At 42.7% G+C, this 17,174-nt stretch overlaps 1 protein-coding gene across 1 annotated transcript in view; it reads right to left on the bottom strand.

Annotated features, from left to right (window-relative positions):
- arrdc1b (arrestin domain containing 1b) overlaps nt 1–16,896 on the bottom strand; it is a 56,931-nt gene extending 40,035 nt beyond the window's left edge. Inside the window, exon 1 of the mRNA XM_035772246.2 lies at nt 16,517–16,896. Within this exon, the coding sequence (XP_035628139.1) occupies nt 16,517–16,634 (118 nt within the window). The 5' untranslated portion in view covers nt 16,635–16,896. The remainder of the gene's footprint in view (nt 1–16,516) is intronic.
- Between the last annotated feature and the right edge of the window lie 278 nt (nt 16,897–17,174).

The raw sequence follows: 17,174 nt of genomic DNA, 5'->3' as shown, positions 1-17,174 counted from the left end.
GGAAATGATTTAATCCATTTTAGAATAAGGATGTAACGTAACAAAATGTGGAAAAAGTCAAGGGGTCTGAATACTTTCCGAATGCACTGTATATTATCGTAAGAGTATGCAGTTCCCCTCCACACATTTCCCTACCAAGCATCCTCTGTCTGAGCCAGTCTGGCCTACAGCCGAGCCATTACAAACCATGTAACAAAACTGTAGAGTCGGCTACTCTTGGCATCCTCGCTCTCCTTTTAAGACTTTGCACAGGCCTTGTACATTTCCACCAATCATCCTGCAGAATTAAAATAAGAGCCAGAGGTAGGCCTAAACCCTGCCTTGCCTTTCAGAGGGATTTATTTGCAATATGGGATCTGCTTTGATTGTGTACATACAGATAAGGCACATCAGCATGATGAGTATATGTTAAATCATCCATCAAAAAGGCAGTTTTTCTAAATGTTGATTGTGACTGATTTCCATTATGCTTTTGTCTATAATGTTCGGAATAGGAAATAATCATGTCAGTTTGGGTCATGTTGCGTTGAATCCTTAAATACTCAACCTAATAATAATAAGAACAATACTAGGTTGGATTTATATAGTGCTTTTCTACCAACATGGATAGTCAAAGCACTTTACATAGTAGGGAGAAACTCACCTCACCCCAAATGGGTGATGCACGGTGACCATCTTTGTGCCAGAACACTCACCACACATCAGCTATCAGGTGGTGAGGAGTGATATATGCCGATTAGGAATGAGGGGGATAGTTAGGTAGCCATGATGGAATTGGGCCAGGTTGGGAATTTTGCCACTTGATCTGACATACAGCAAACTAGGTCAAATAAAGAAATGTGTGACCTGATAAATGCATTTTGAGCATGATTCCATTACCATACAAAAAATTACAAGTAGCATAAACTGTTGTGTGACATGATGTAAACTAGATGGAGATAAAGAGACTCCTGAGGCAAGAGGAGCCTTTGTTTTGAGAGGAGAGGGGGAGGAGAGGGAAGGGCTATCACAGGTGGAGAGGTGAAGGGGGAAGGTAGAAACCTCCTCTCTCCAGTGGCCATTGCAGAGTTGGTGTCATGGTAACCAACACATTACCTTCACACACACACACACACACACACGACAGCTGCTGGCTTGCTTCCCTGTCTCAAGTGATAGTGGCTATTATACACTCAGTGTACAGTGTGGTCTTGTGTGTTGTGTAGTCAGCTCAGATCCATCAAACCACCCATGCTGTGTCCAGCAGTAGAGAGTGGTTCTGTTAACTGTGGAATGTGTGACATTCCAGACAATCTTCCAGCTCCCCACAAGGGCCTCTGTCTCCAAGGATGGGTGAACCCTGGCCTTTCAAGACAATCATTCCAAGGCTTGATCAATGTTTGGATCCTTGTTATCATGAGGGTTACAGGAAACCAGATAGTTTTGTGAGCTCATACAGCCTTAAACAATACAACACCAGTCACATTATGTCAAGTTAACAACAGAGAACAGCACACGCTAACTGGAAAATCCACTTGGTGTGTAGATAATGACAATCAAAATGTAATCTGTATCTCTAAGCAGGAAACCAATGTCTCTGTCTCTTACACAATGTACAAGTGGTAGGTGACTCATCCATCTCCACCCAGGAAGGGTTTGATCTCTAGACTAGTTACAGGTAACTGCCAAAAGAAAGGAAACACTTGCCCATTATTTTGGCTACCATGGATAGAAGAAGAAATCTCAGTGACTTTGAAAGAGGGATCTCAAAAGAGCATGGAGGGTTAAAAGAGTGTGTGTGTATATGTGTGTCTCAGTCACAAGATCTCAACCCAATGGAACTCTTATGGGAGATTCTTGAGCGACACCTAAGACAGCATTTTCCATCACCATCTGGAAGAATGGTGTCACATCCCTCGAATAGAGATCCAGGCACTTGTAGAATATATGCCTAAGCGTATTGAAGCTGTTCTGGCTGCTCGTGCTGGCCCAACGCCTAGAGTTGGGACGATAAACCGATAATTTGCCACATCGACCATACTAGTGTTGCACAGTATACCGAAACTTTGTGAGAAACGGTTCAGTAGAATAATTTTTGCTACTTTCGTTACTTCTGTCAAATGTGTCTAGCGTTGTGTGCTGATTTGAGAGAGGATCAAGTCTGTCTATCACCGTGCCTGCTCCATGCCTGCTCCACTTACTCATTGCTAGCTGTAACCTGTCCTGAGGAGACACTGCACTCCCTTGGGAGTCTGGGCTGTATCGTCCCTTATGTTGCATAGAAGTTAACACACTTGAATAATGCTACAAGGTATGTACATTTTTTTTTTAACTGTTAATTACTTTTCGCACAACAATGCCCATTAGCATTACAGGCTAGAACACTTTACAATGCAAGAAGATACCGGTAGCGTCAAGCTTTGTAGGTCAACTTTCCTTGCTAGCTTACAACATCAATTCACTACCATAGTACAAAACAGTGATAATGCAAAATATTGCTGATTTCAAAGTTGATTGTCACCATTATTCATTTTCTTCATCTCCCCTGCCTCACATCTCTCAATATCATCTTCTGTGCGTGGGAATAACGTATAGAAACAGTGCACACTTCCATAAAATAAAGGGTTGATTCTTCTATGGAAAAGCTGTTGATCAGTACAATAAAATAAGTCCCAAATGGAAGGGAACAGACTGTTTTTCCTCTGTAGCCTCATGAAATCAACCAAAACAAGCTCAATAACTCAATGCATGCACTCCTATTGAATATGCATTCACCTGTATTGTGAATAAGCCTAGGCTACATCTTGATTTAGCCAAGTTCATTAATAGACTCGAGATTTACAATTCAAATAAATGATTATATATATTATATTAATGAATAATTTAACATGAGACTTGACTTGGCGCTTTAAGACTTGGGACTCGACTTTGACTTGAGACTGATGACTTGATCTTATCTGGCCAGGTTTGGTAATGTTTTGTAACTCATTTTGTGGCACAGAGTCTACGTGGTTTACTCTACACACAGCCAGAGACAGTAGCAGCACCATCGCTCTTACAAAACAACCTGCAACAGATTGGCACTCTGACTGGACCAGCAAACTGTCAATCAATACAGGTCTGGTGGCAAGCCAGCAAACAGATTGCTGATTTGTTGTACAGCTATAGGATTGGGTTCAGCGCAAAAGTCAAATTATAGGAAGAGAAGATTGCCGTAATAAATACATATGCAGTATCAACATTATTGGGGGGGATCAAGAATATAAACTTTTTACATTGCAAGCCCATCAGCAATGGGTCAATAATTACTAGCATAGGCCTACTGGTATTTTAGGAAGTAACAATTGCTTGAAATTGATAATTTACTTATGAAGCTTGCATTTGGAATTTGATTCAAATGAATTATTACTGTGGCAAAGACGCACCATAGTTCAGAGATTCGTACGTCTGTGTCCTATGTCTCTGACATTCTGGTTGTGCGAAATAGAATCACACGTGCCTCAGTGTGCATAGAAATATGTTACGTGGCCTGCAATCCACGCTTTGGAGTCAGAACGTTGAATAAGAGAAACGTATTGTTCTATGTATGCATTGTGTTGAAATATCATTAATAATCATTAAGTCTGATTAAGACAAATGCAAGAATGTGTGGAAATTGCGTTTTACATTGTAATTGCTATGTGACCTGTTTCAAGAAAATAGGCGTATGTCACGGGTCACTACTTCACACAAGAGCCATTTGAACGTAATATTTTGTTTTATCAAAATGAGCTTTTTGGCAGACATGCCTTCTGAGACATGTGAACTTTCATGTGTGCCTTAATAACAAACTTCTATACCGTCTGTCAGAGATGTTCACAAGTCTTTGAGGTCGAGTCCAAGTCAAGTCTCAAGTCCCTTTTGGAAATGGCTTTCTGCCTGCTGTGTGTTAGGTCTATAAACCTTGTAAATTATTTTAAGAGACTCTTGTTCATTAGTCCAAATTGTATGAAAGAAAGCACATCAGGCGCTATTTAAATCAAAACAATTTACATTAATAAAAGTCATTGTAAGGGATATGAAAAAAAGCAAACATAACATTTTAAAGTGCATGGGTATATTGTGGCAGACATTGTCTATATTTCACTTCATTCTGTCACACAAACAGAAACGCTGTAGAAGATAAATGACAAGTATGAATGTAAACCAAACTGACAAGTGTTCAATAACTGCACTAGTAAAGTGTCCTATATATCAAAAGTAATGACCTTTAGGGGCTGGTAAAACCTTGGATCACTGCTATTCTAACTTCCGCGACGCATATAAGGCCCTCCCCCGCCCTCCTTTCGGAAAAGCTGACCACGACTCCATTTTGTTGCTCCCTAACTACAGACAGAAGCTAAAACAAGAAGCTCCCGCGCTGAGGTCTGTTCAACGCTGGTCCGACCAATCTGACTCCACGCTCCAAGACTGCTTCCATCACGTGGACTGGGATATGTTCCGCATTGCGGCAAACAACATTGACGAATACGCCGATTCGGTGTGCGAGTTCATTAGAACGTGCATTGAAGATGTCGTTCCCATAGCAACGATTAAAACATTCCCAAACCAGAAACCGTGGATTGATGGCAGCATTCGCGTGAAACTGAAAGCGCGAACCATTGCTTTTAATCAGGGCAAGGTGTACGAAAACATGACCGAATACAAACAGTGTAACTATTCCCTCTGCAAGGCAATCAAACAAGCTAAGCATCAGTATAGAGACAAAGTACAGTTGCAATTCAACGGCTCAGACACAAGAGTTATGTGGCAGAGTCTACAGTCAATCACGGATTACAAAAAGAAAACCAGCCCCGTCACGGACCAGGATGTCTTGCTCCCAGGCAGACTAAATAACTTTTTTGCTCGCTTTGAGGACAATACAGTGCCACTGACACGGCCAGCAACCAAAACATGCAGACTCTCCTTCACTGCAGCCAACGTGAGTAAAACATTTAAACGTATTAACCCTCGCAAGGCTGCAGGCCCAGACGGCATCCCCAGCCCAGTCTGCTGTTCCCACATGCTTCAAGAGGGTCACCATTGTTCCTGTTCCCAAGAAAGCTAAGGTAACTGAGCTAAACGACTACCGCCCCGTAGCACTCACTTCCGTCATCATGAAGTGCTTTGAGAGACTAGTCAAGGACCATATCACCTCCACCCTACCTGACACCCTAGACCCACTCCAATTTGCTTACCGCCCAAATAGGTCCACAGACGACGCAATCGCAACCACACTGCACACTGCCCTAACCCATCTGGACAAGAGGAATACCTATGTGAGAATGCTGTTCATCGACTACAGCTCAGCATTTAACACCATAGTACCCTCCAAACTCGTCATCAAGCTCGAGACCCTGGGTCTCGACCCCGCCCTGTGCAACTGGGTACTGGACTTCCTGACGGGCCGCTCCCCAGGTGGTGAGGGTAGGTAACAACATCTCCACCCCGCTGATCCTCAACACTGGGGCCCCACAAGGGTGCGTTCTGAGCCCTCTCCTGTACTCCCTGTTCACCCACGACTGCGTGGCCATGCACGCCTCCAACTCAATAATCAAGTTTGCGGATGACACTACAGTGATAGACTTGATTACCAACAATGGCGAGACGGCCTACAGGGAGGAGGTGAGGGCCCTTGGAGTGTGGTGTCAGGAAAATAACCTCACTCAACGTCAACAAAACAAAGGAGACGATTGTGGACTTCAGGAAACAGCAGAGGGAGCACCCCCTATTCACATCGATGGGACAGTAGTGGAGAGGGTAGTTTTAGGTTAAGTTCCTCGGCGTACACATCACAGAAATACTGAATTGGTCCCCCCACACAGACAGCGTTGTGAAGAAGGAACAGCAGCATCTCTTCAACGTCAGGAGGCTGAAGAAATTTGGCTTGTCACCAAAAGCACTCAAACTTCTACAGATACACAATCGACAGCATCCTGTCGGGCTATATCACCGCCTGGTACGGCAACTGCTCCGCCCACAACCGTAAGGCTCTCCAGAGGGTAGTGAGGTCTGCACAACGCATCACCGGGGCAAACTACCTGCCCTCCAGGACACCAACCGATGTCACAGGAAGGCCATAAAGATCATCAAGGACAACAACCACCCGAGCCACTGCTTGTTCACCCCGCTATCATCCAGAAGGCGAGGTCAGTACAGGTGCATCAAAGCTGGGACCGAGAGACTGAAAAACAGCTTCTATCTCAAGGCCATCAGACTGTTAAACAGCCACCACTAACATTGAGTGGCTGCTGCCAACACACTGACTCAACTCCAGCCACTTTAATAATGGGAATTTATGGAAATTGATGTAAAATATATCACTAGCCACTTTAAACAATGCTACTTAATATAATGTTTACATACCCTACATTATTAATCTCATATGTATATGTATATACTGTACTCTTATCATCTACTGCATCTTTATGTAATACATGTATCACTAGCCACTTTACTCATCTCATATTGTACTCATACTGTACTCGATACCATCTACTGCATCGTGCCTATGCCGTTCTGTACCATCACTCATTCATATATCTTTATGTACATATTCTTTATCCCTTTACACTTGTGTGTATAAGCTAGTAGTTGTGGAATTGTTAGGTTAGATTACTCGTTGGTTATTACTGCATTGTTGGAACTAGAAGCACAAGCATTTCGCTACGCTCGCATTAACATCTGCTAACCATGTGTATGTGACAAATAAATTTGATTCGATTATTCCTAAAATATACTTACTGACCATGACATTTAACAGAAATACAAGTAGCAAATTACATCCTGTGACCTAAGACGGAGAACATTTCTGTTGCAGACAGTTCACATTTCAGAAAGATCAAGTTTGTCAGCGTTTTTGCACTGAGCCTGGCACGATGAGGGCGCATGATGAGGCCTCCATGACTTAACAATCTCTCCACTGGGGCACTGGTGGCAGGCACAGCCAACACTTGAAATCGATACGTTCTTGTCTGCTTTTTTTTTTACATTCTAGAATGCTTTTCAGCCCTCTGGATTAAACTACTTTGTGTTACAATGCCTCCTGTTCAAATTAAATTAACTTGTATTAGTCACATGCGCCGAATACAACAGGTGTACACCTTACAGTGAAATGCTTACTTACGAGGCCAAAACCAACAATGCAGTTTAAAATATGGACAAGAATAAGAGATAAAAGTAACAAGTAATTAAAGAGCAGCAGTAAAATAACAATAGCGAGACTATATACAGGGGGGTACCAATACAGAGTCAATGTGCGGGGACACCGGTTAGTTGAGGTAGTATGTACATGTAGGTAGAGTTATTAAAGTGACTGTGCATAGATGACAACAGAGAGTAGCAGTGGTGTAAAGGGGGGGAGGGGACAATGCAAATAGTCCGGGTAGCCATTTGACGAGATGTTCAGGAGTCTTATGGCTTGGGGGTAGAAGTTGGACCTAGACTTGGCTCTCCGGTACCGCTTGCCATCGATGACTAGGGTGGGGAGGGACTAGGGAGTCTGACAATTTTTAGGGCCTCCTTCCACGGCCTGGTATAGAGGTCCTGGATGGCAGGAAGCTTGGCCCCAGTGATGTACTGGGCCGTTCGCACTACCCTCTGTAGTGCCTTGCGGTCGGAGGCTGAGCAGTTGCCATACCAGGCAGTGATGCAACCAGTCAGGATGCTCTCGATGGTGCAGCTGTAGAACCTTTTGAGGATCTGAGGATCCATGCCAAATCTTTTTCAGTCTCCGGAGGGGAATAGGTTTTGTCGTGCCCTCTTCATGACTGTCTTGGTCAGCTTGGACCATGTTAGTTTGTTGGTGACATGGACACCAAGGAACGTGAAGCTCTTAACCTGCTCCACTGCAGCCCTGTCGATGAGAATGGGGGCGTGCTCGGTCCTCTTTTTCTTGTAGTCCACAATCATCTCTTTTCTCTTGATCACGTTGAGGGAGAGGTTGTTGTCCTGGCACCACACGGCCAGGTCGCTGACCTCCTCCTTATAGGCTGTCTCGTTGTTGCCGGTGATCAGGCCTACTACTGTTGTGTCATCAGCAAATTGAATGATGGTGTTGGAGTCGTGCCTGGCCGTGCAGTCATGAGTGAACAGGGAATAAAGCAGGGGACTGCGCACGAACCTCTGAGGGGCCCCTGTGTTGAGGATCAGCGTGGCGGATGTGTTGTTACATATCCTTACCACCTGGGGGCGACCCATCAGGAAGTCAAGGATCCAGTTGCAGAGGGAGGTGTTTAGTCCAGGGTCCTTAGCTTATTGATGAGCTTTGAGGGCACTATGGTGTTGAACGTTGTGCTACAGTCAATGAATAGCATTCTCACATAGGTGTTCCTTTTGTTCAGGTGGGAAAAGGCAGTGTCGAGTGCAATATTGATTGCATCATCTGTGGATCTGTTGGGGTGGTATGCAAATTGGAGTGGGTCTAGGGTTTCTGGGTGTTGATGTGAGCCATGACCAGCCTTTCAAAGCACTTCGTGGCTACAGACGTGTTCCATGTTATCTGACAGAATGTACAACAAAAACTTATCCCAGTACTGATTTACATTGTTCACAAGTCTCTCATCTAGAATCCAAGTCAAGTCTCAAAGCAACTGATCACGAGTCTAAGTCAAGTCGCAAGTCATTTTGCGACTTAAGTGCAAAAGTCTCGGACTCGAGTTTCCATCTCTACCATCTGTAAATACAAATAAAATTGTTAAATTACGAGCCTGGTTGGTTTAGCCACATAAAAAGCCAGCAACATTCCTGCTAGCCATGATTGGCTGAGATAATGAGTGGGCTGGACATGCCGAGAAATTAGTTCAGGTTGGTCTGCCATGTAGCAAGCTTCTGTCTATTTGAGCTGGTTAGTATGTGTAGGTGATCCTGTCTAACGCAGCTTTAAAAAATATATATTGCTTAGTAGAACTGCATAAGAGTTGCTCTCCACTTTCTGGAGGACCAAGTTTTGAAATCAGAGGAGTTAGAGTTTGATAGCTAAGGAGATGGAGAAAACACCTGTCTCCGGATTACATTTTCAAACTAAGGGCAATCATGGCATCTGTGACAGGGAGAAGCGTCCAACCATAATGTAAGATAGTCTAGCTAGCTACATTTTCAGATATTACACGTTTCTAATTTTGACATCAAATCTTTTAATTTCAAGTTAAAGTGTACTGTTAGCTAGCTAGCTTTAGCCGGCTGGCTCGCTAGCTAACGTTACATGTATGATCCTATTATTCGTATCTCAGAGCCATTTGCTTTGCTAGTTACAGCCTAATATTAGCTAGCTAACATTGAACCTGTTTGGTTAGCTACCTGCAGATTCATGCAGGGTAGTAATGTCATGAGTTGGGATTATGGTTCATTGTTTAGCTAGCTAGGTACATGTCTTAACAAAAGAATCCACTATGCAAGTGTCCATTTTAATAGAATGTCAATGCAACAACTGTTAGCCAGTTCGCTTGGGTGCTTGACTGCTGTTGTTAGGACAGAATGCTCGGATCAACAATTAAAAGAGATTGGTGGAGCTCTTCAGTAGGTACCAAAACATTCAAAGGCCATTTTCTCAAAAGTGAGGTTACAAGTTTGTCAACTTTCAAAGCATATTTACTTTCCAATTGTTCCTCAAATATATATATATAAATGCAGTGTATAATATACTTTTTTGTAGCTCTGTGTCTCTCCTTTCATCAAACATAAAACGGCCGCGACAGGGAGGTCCGTGAGACGACGCACAATTGACATAGCGTCGTCCAGGTTAGGGAGGGCTTGGCCGGTAGGGATATCCTTGTCTCATCACGCACCAGCGACTCCTGTGGCAGGCCGGCCGCAGTGCGCGCCAACCAAGTTTACCAGGTGCACGGTGTTTCCTCCAACACACTGGTGCGGCTGGCTTCCGGGTTGGATGCGCGCTGTGTTAAGAAGCAGTGCGGCTTGGTTGGGTTGTGTATTGGAGGACGCATGACTTTCAACCTTCGTCTCTCTCGAGCCCGTACGGGAGTTGTAGCGATGAGACAAGATGGTAGCTACTAACAATTGGATACCACGAAATCGGGAGTTGTAGCGATGAGACAAGATGGTAGCTACTAACAATTGGATATTGGGGAGAAAAAAAGGGGGTAGAATTTTTTTAAATTAAAAAATAAACACATAAGACCAAATCAAGGCCGTCGGTCACATATTGTTCATTACAACGATATTTACTAGAGGAATGTGAAGTTTGAAATTAAATATGTTTGCTAAAATGGGTGACTGTTAATGGGACAATTGATGGCTACAACAATCAAACTAGTACTAGTAGTTTAAAGGATCATATTTTTTTATTGCACATGAATTATCTTTCTATTTATCGTTATCACATTAATTTAGGCAATTTATTGCAATATGGATTTTTGTCCATATTGTCCCAACTCTACCAATGCCCTATTAAGACACTTTATGTTGGTGTTTGCTTTATTACATCCTTTCCTCTGGCTTCATGGATCTGTAACGACTGAACAAGTTGAAGCCAGTCAAAAGATGAGAATGAACTCGTTGCGTACACTTTTACAGATCATTGCAGAAGAGACAAGCGGAAAGGAAGTTTACTAAAACCAATGTCTCCAGTGGAGCCAAGTACACTAGCCATGCATATATTACAACATTACAATATAATAAGGGAACTAAGCCCTGTTAACTTAGAAAAGAAGAGTGGGGGAGATGTGTGAGGTGAGGAAGGGGTGGGATTCCACCAAGGGGTTATAATAGATTAGGGGTTTATGAGGGAGTTGGGGTACGCAGGCCAGAAAAGGTTAAGTCATATCTAAGCCAAGGGGGGGGGGGTAGCGGTTGGTGGCTGTTAGGGATGCCATGAAACAATATTGTATAAATATTTATTTTACTCTTGGTTAGTAGTCCAGTCAAAGTCTGATGATTGGGCCTTTTGCCACCTGAGTCTGATACATCTAGGTTAATCACCAACAACCTTCCCTCCACACTACTTCAGGGCTATGATGATATCATGATTTAGTCAAACCCCTCAATCTAGACAGACCAGGGAGAAACTGAGACTCTGGCCCTGTGGGGAAGGCTTTCTTTGTGACTCACTACAATTTGCAGCCAGGAGGCCAGGGAGTGTGTGCTGAACTGGGGGAGACGGAAGAGTCATCAAGGTTCATGCTGGCAAACTGAAACATGAAACATGCTCGTCAGTCATGGAAACAGCACATGACAGGAGAAAGTAAAGAGTGTCTTTAGTGTTGTTGACATGAGGGCAGTTGTTCCCGTTACAGTTCATGAGTGTTGGGTTACAGTAAATGTTTGTCTGTTTTCTGCAAGCGCAGGCATCATCCATTATCAGCCAGCCACAAACAAACAGGATGAATAGGTCCAGGTCTAATTTCCCCACCTTGCTCTTTACAGTCTGCTTTGGCTTGTAAAGTTAAACCAAACATGCATTACTGGCCACTTCAAAAGAACAACAGACCAGATGCTAGTATCAACCATCCATACTGGGTCTGAAAACCTGTTTCGGTTCTGGTTTCTCTTTTTTGGCCTAGTTGCAAGAGGTTATCAGATAGAGTTTTCACCTGAAATGTCAGGTTGGGAAAAACCAGCCTCCTCTTACGTATAACTCTCGTAAGAGCCCTTTGATGGGACTTCATCAGACTGATGTGGCGTTTTCACCTGAAATGTTAGTTTCATTTCCTACCAGCCTCATAATTGGACACTTCCAGTGACAGTCAGATGGACATCAAATGTGTGAGTGAATTATATACATCCTGACCACAAGCTTCCCAAAGCCTGATGCAACCAGCAGTATCAATACAGTGGGGTTACCTTACTGTATCAGATGTCTGTCTATATGTGACTCACCACCTGGATTCAGTCTTATGTAGCAATATTTGAATTTCTGTTTTTTACATTGGATACAAGTAGAGACTCAGAGCTACAAAATGGTATATCGTACACTGCATTTGAAGAACAATGGGAAAGTAATTCTGCTTTGAAAGTTGATAAACTTGTCAACTCACTTTTGAGAAAATGGCATTTTAGTGTTTCGGTGAGAGAGCTCTTCTTTGTCTACACCCATTCAGCATCGTTCACACCCTCTTAAGCTTTAGCCCCACACATCTCGTTGATGCTCTGGCCGATAATTTGTTTACCTATGGATAACATGAAAACAGCCTAACCGGCTCTGCTGGCAACAATTTCATTATGCTTTTTTGCTGACTTTTACTGACACCGGCCATATTCAATGGGTGTTGTAGCTAGCTACCTAGGTAAACAAGGAACGTAGCTAGGCAAACAACATGTAAGATCACACACATCACGTCACGTTAGCTAGCGAGCCAGCCACCTAACGTTAGCTAGGGAGCCAGCCAGCTAACAGTAGCTAACAATACACTTTAGGTTGAAATGAAACCACTTTGTAAAAATGATAAACGTGTAATATCTGAAAATGTAGCTAGCTAGACTATCTTACATACATGGTGGACGCGTCTCCCTGTCATGAATCTATGCCACAAATGGTTTTAGTTTTAAGACGTAATCCGGAAACAAGTGTTTTCTCCATCTCCTTAGCTATCGTACTCTAATTCCACTGATTTCAAGACTCGATCCTCCAGAAAGTGGAGAGCAAACATTATGCAGCTACATTTTTAAAAAAATCAGCGTTCGACAGAATTCCAACACAGACTGACCAGCTAAAATAGACAAAAGCCTTCTATATGGCAGACCAATCCGAACTCATCTCTCGGCGTGTCCAGCCCACTCATTATCTCAGCCAATCATGACTAGGTGGAAGGTTGCTATCTTTTTATGTGGCTTAACCAACAAGGCTCATAATTGAACAATTTTATTCATATTTACAGATGGCATACAAGTTTGTTATTAAGGCACATGAAAGTTAACATGTTCAAGAAGGCATTTCTGCCAACAAAAAAAAAACAAATTTCGATAAAAATTGTTTTTACATTGAAACTGCTCTCCTGTGAAGTCGTGACTTGCGACCTACGCCTAGTTTCCTGAATCGGGTCACATATTCAGACTGGGGCCCACCATGCTGCTCACCCAGGGGAAGCTCCAGGAAAGACAGTCAGCCAGTCAACACAGAGCAGTACAGTGAACATACATGTAATAGACACCATGATTCTCACAGCCACCACGTCAGATCAATAAAGGGACGGTCACAGTCTTATTATTGACTCTGTGGGTTCCCCTGCCACTGAATGAATGCTAAGTAACCAAAGAAAAACAGAACGCCTTGGTCTACCTATGCCTACCTGAGCTAGCCTTTATGTGAGGGGCTGCCATAATCAACATACACGGCGCCTGGAGAACAGTGGGTTAACTGCCTTGCTCAGGGGCAGAATGACCGTTTTTTTACCTTGCCAGCTCGGGGATTTGATCCAGCAACCTTTCGGTTACTGGCCCAATGCTGCCACCCCTTGTGTGTTGTCTTCCTCTGCTAGATAATCAATGGAAATAGACTAATGGTCTACTCTTCATCAATAATACAGTGGGCCAGTGAATCTCCCTCATCATTCAAGGTCCGTCTCTACATACAGACACACCATAGGCTGCACCACACCACTGTTCTTGCTATTCTATTTGTTGCTGTACAACACTGGGTAACTGTATACACCTCACTCAGACCACAATGCAGATGCAAGACAGGTATTGAGCCAGTCCATAAAGCTCACATAATGAAGACATCCATGTAATGGATAGCATACACAAAATAGTATGTACTGTAGTGCCAGAAAAAAAAATATATTTATCCACAGAAACGACACACCCGATTGATCTCCTTTACTAAAATATCCTCACAGCAGTCCTGTTGCATATAGTGACGATGACAGAATGAAATACAATAACCTGGTGTTAATGCAGTGTCTGATGCAGTTCCTCAACATGATTCAGAGCTTGCTAGGGCTGGCTCTAGAGCCAAATAGACATGGCTACACATCAGCAGAATGATTTTAAAAAGCTCTTGAGTACCCATTGTCTCCTGGGGCCTTACAGACTTCATGCAGACTGACTAAACGAGAGGAGAGACTAGGCTGATTGTGTAGGCACTAGGTAGCTCACGGACAATGGTGTGGCTAGGAGACAGAGATCAATTTCAACCAATTTCCCCTCCTTTCTCTCTGCGGGGTGGCAGTGGCCCTCCGGCAATCGGCAGTGAAGCTTGAGGAACAAACCTCTGTGGGAGAGATAAGACAAGAGTGCTGACATTTGTCACACAGGAAAGTATGGTATATATCACCATCGGTTTGGAATGAGGCAGCAGCAACCATATCAAGAGAAGATGGGATACATTTGAACAATGGCATTCTGAATTTGAATCTGAACATTAGGGGTGGACACAGAAAACATGATTTCTGTTCTCACTAATCTACATAGATTTTCTTTCGGTCTCCAAAAAACAGGTTTATATGTCTGGTGTTTTGAGATAGATAGTGAGAGTATTGGGAGAGGGTACAGCCTGTGATAGGAATACAGAGTACTCCTGGACCCTATTTGTCTGGTATTAATGTTTCACCAATCACAGTCTAAAAAAAACATGGCTGGCATTACTACTGGAAAGAAATCAAGACAATTTATCCGGTTATAGCCAGGGCATTTAAAATATTCTGTCGTTAATTAGATTTAGAGTCAAGGCATTTAATGGATAATGATGTCATCAATCAAAAAGGGGAGCCATTGCATCTAAAAGGATGATGTCATTGATCACATAGACGGGCATTTACAGTAAAGGGTGATGTCATGCCTGAGAAAGAGCATGAAATGGGTCCAGAATCTCTTAACCTAAGGAGCCTTCATTCAACAAGGACGTGCCATATATCACATTGGGGGATGATAACATGGTCTGGTCACAGGTTTCACACTAGAAGTCTAATGTGAATGCTGTGAGTGTATTACTTAAACAGAGAATGTGGTAGGCAAGTTACAGACTATCTACTGACAACTGCCGGATTCTATGAGGGTGTTGGTGTTAGGCTGATGACAACACCTACCCACTAACACTACCCCCCAAGTGTTTCCGTCCTCGGAGCTCACACCTACTAGTCTCATCAGTCACCATAGGGATGTGTGATCGGCCGGCCCGGTGCCAATATGACCTCCCAGTGTAACGTATCACAGTACGCGCCACGACCCGTCTTAATGCGATGTGTCACAGGTCTGCAAACATGGGACGGTCTTAATCTACTAATACATACATTTCAAGGTGGATCAGGCTCAGAATGTCAAGGAGACTGAGAAATGTTGGCTTAAATTCACCATGTCACACGACATGATTGAGACAGAAAAAATATATGATATTCAAACTTAATAGCAATACTTGAATAACACACATGTGATTTCAAATTTAGATCAGATCCATATGCAGGTCTTTAATAAAGGAAGCAAACAGATTGAAGTGGAAGTCAGACAAAGGATGCTTGCAAAATACTTGGCATTAGTCAAACTACATTAATGGGGATTCTGGGAAGGGTTTGCATTTCAAGTAACCACACTTGCCAATTTAAAGGGCCTAAATCTTATTGCCTAATAGATTATTGCCATCGCACTAGGCTTGTCTGTGAGTAGAGAAAATTCCATATACTGTATTATTGCAAGCAAGGAGCTGTTAATGATGTTGTGTAATGGTCATATATCATGTGAAGTGAAATATACTTATTGTGAAGTTGTCTATGGCTATGGGCTGATTGCATTCCCCTATTATCTGCCAGGAATCTCATCTAAGATCACTTCTACACACAATTTAAACAATGAGTGCTTTGGTGTACCTTCATGGAAACCTCACAAGCTGCCCTCCACCTTACCTAACCTATTTTCGACCTTCTACCATCTCAAAAACATAATCTATACAAAACCTAAAATGATCTGTCTTTTTAAGTAACAATCCACTGAGCACACATTGGGTGAAACAACGTTGTTTCCACGTCATTTAAATTTCATTTAAACGTTGAACCAACGTGGAATAGACGTTGAATTGTCGTCTGTCCAGTGGGAATTGACCAGATTAAAATCAGATATTCACACCTTGAAAAAAAAAAACACTACACTGCCACACCTGTTGACTTTCTGTTCTTGTGTTTTTTCTCCACATCATATTGGAATAACTGGCAACATATACACAACTATGATAACTAAACTACAGGTCATACTGAACTAGAACTAAACAGGATACGATAATGTTACGGGATGGTGCTACTGTCTGAAATGAACTGTTACCAAACTGCTGGAAACATTTGAAATCAGCAGCTGTCAGTCAAGAACAGGCATGCCCACTAACCAGCACCAATGCACAATAGCTATCCAAACAAATATAGGATACTACTAATACAATGTTACATGACAAAAGGCAAATAAAATAGACAATAGAAAACTCATACATGTCATTTTTGGAAATTAAGGACAGCATCTTTCATTTAAACCATGGAAAGAGCGGAAAAGTTCCACCCCTCCCGCAAATCGTCCACCCAAATTCGAATCCTAATGCGCTTCGTTGAGCCAGTGGTAAATGTTTCAACAAATAATTAAATCTTACCCTTATATTGCAGTGAGCTACCACTTGTAATTTTCACAGTTCCACTTATGGATTCGCCAGGGCTGTAGACCACTTTGTTGTTGGTAAAAGTAATATCGAATTCCTGAAGCTTGCCCATGACTTCGCTACCCTCCGCGTCTCACAACAAAAAAACGGATTATGGTGCGCGAGGGACAGGTCTACCGCCGCTTGTTGAAATTTGAACCGAGCTCTCTCGAAGATGGTGGATAAATAAAGATGTACTACTAAGGCCGTTTACAATTGAAAAACATGGTTAGTTTCGGTCTGATTAAGGGGGTGGCTCTCCCGATATAGGCACCAATGCGATAGCAGCTGGGTCTAGTCTGCTAGTTCATGGACTGTAATATAACCAGAAAAACGAGGGAGTGGGATGTCTCGCTTCCCATTCTGTCTCTGGCTCTCTAATCTCACCTGCAGCATGCACTCACTCCTCCGAGTTTTCAAGAGCAGTGACGTCAATAAGCAAATATGTATTATATTCAAGTGTATTTTGTTATACTTGTTGTTAATAATAACAAATATATATTTCTAAAAAAATATTCAAGGTTGGTAGCCTACTCTTTCATAACTAGCCACATAATGTAAATATATGTTATTCAAGCAGTTGCGTTTAGGTCATCTTGCATATTCACAGTAC

Source organism: Oncorhynchus keta, chromosome 6 (assembly GCF_023373465.1).
Source record: "Oncorhynchus keta strain PuntledgeMale-10-30-2019 chromosome 6, Oket_V2, whole genome shotgun sequence".
NCBI lineage: Eukaryota > Metazoa > Chordata > Actinopteri > Salmoniformes > Salmonidae > Oncorhynchus > Oncorhynchus keta.
The sequence above is the reverse complement of the archived record's forward strand: the minus strand, read 5'-3'. Positions and strand labels throughout refer to the sequence as shown.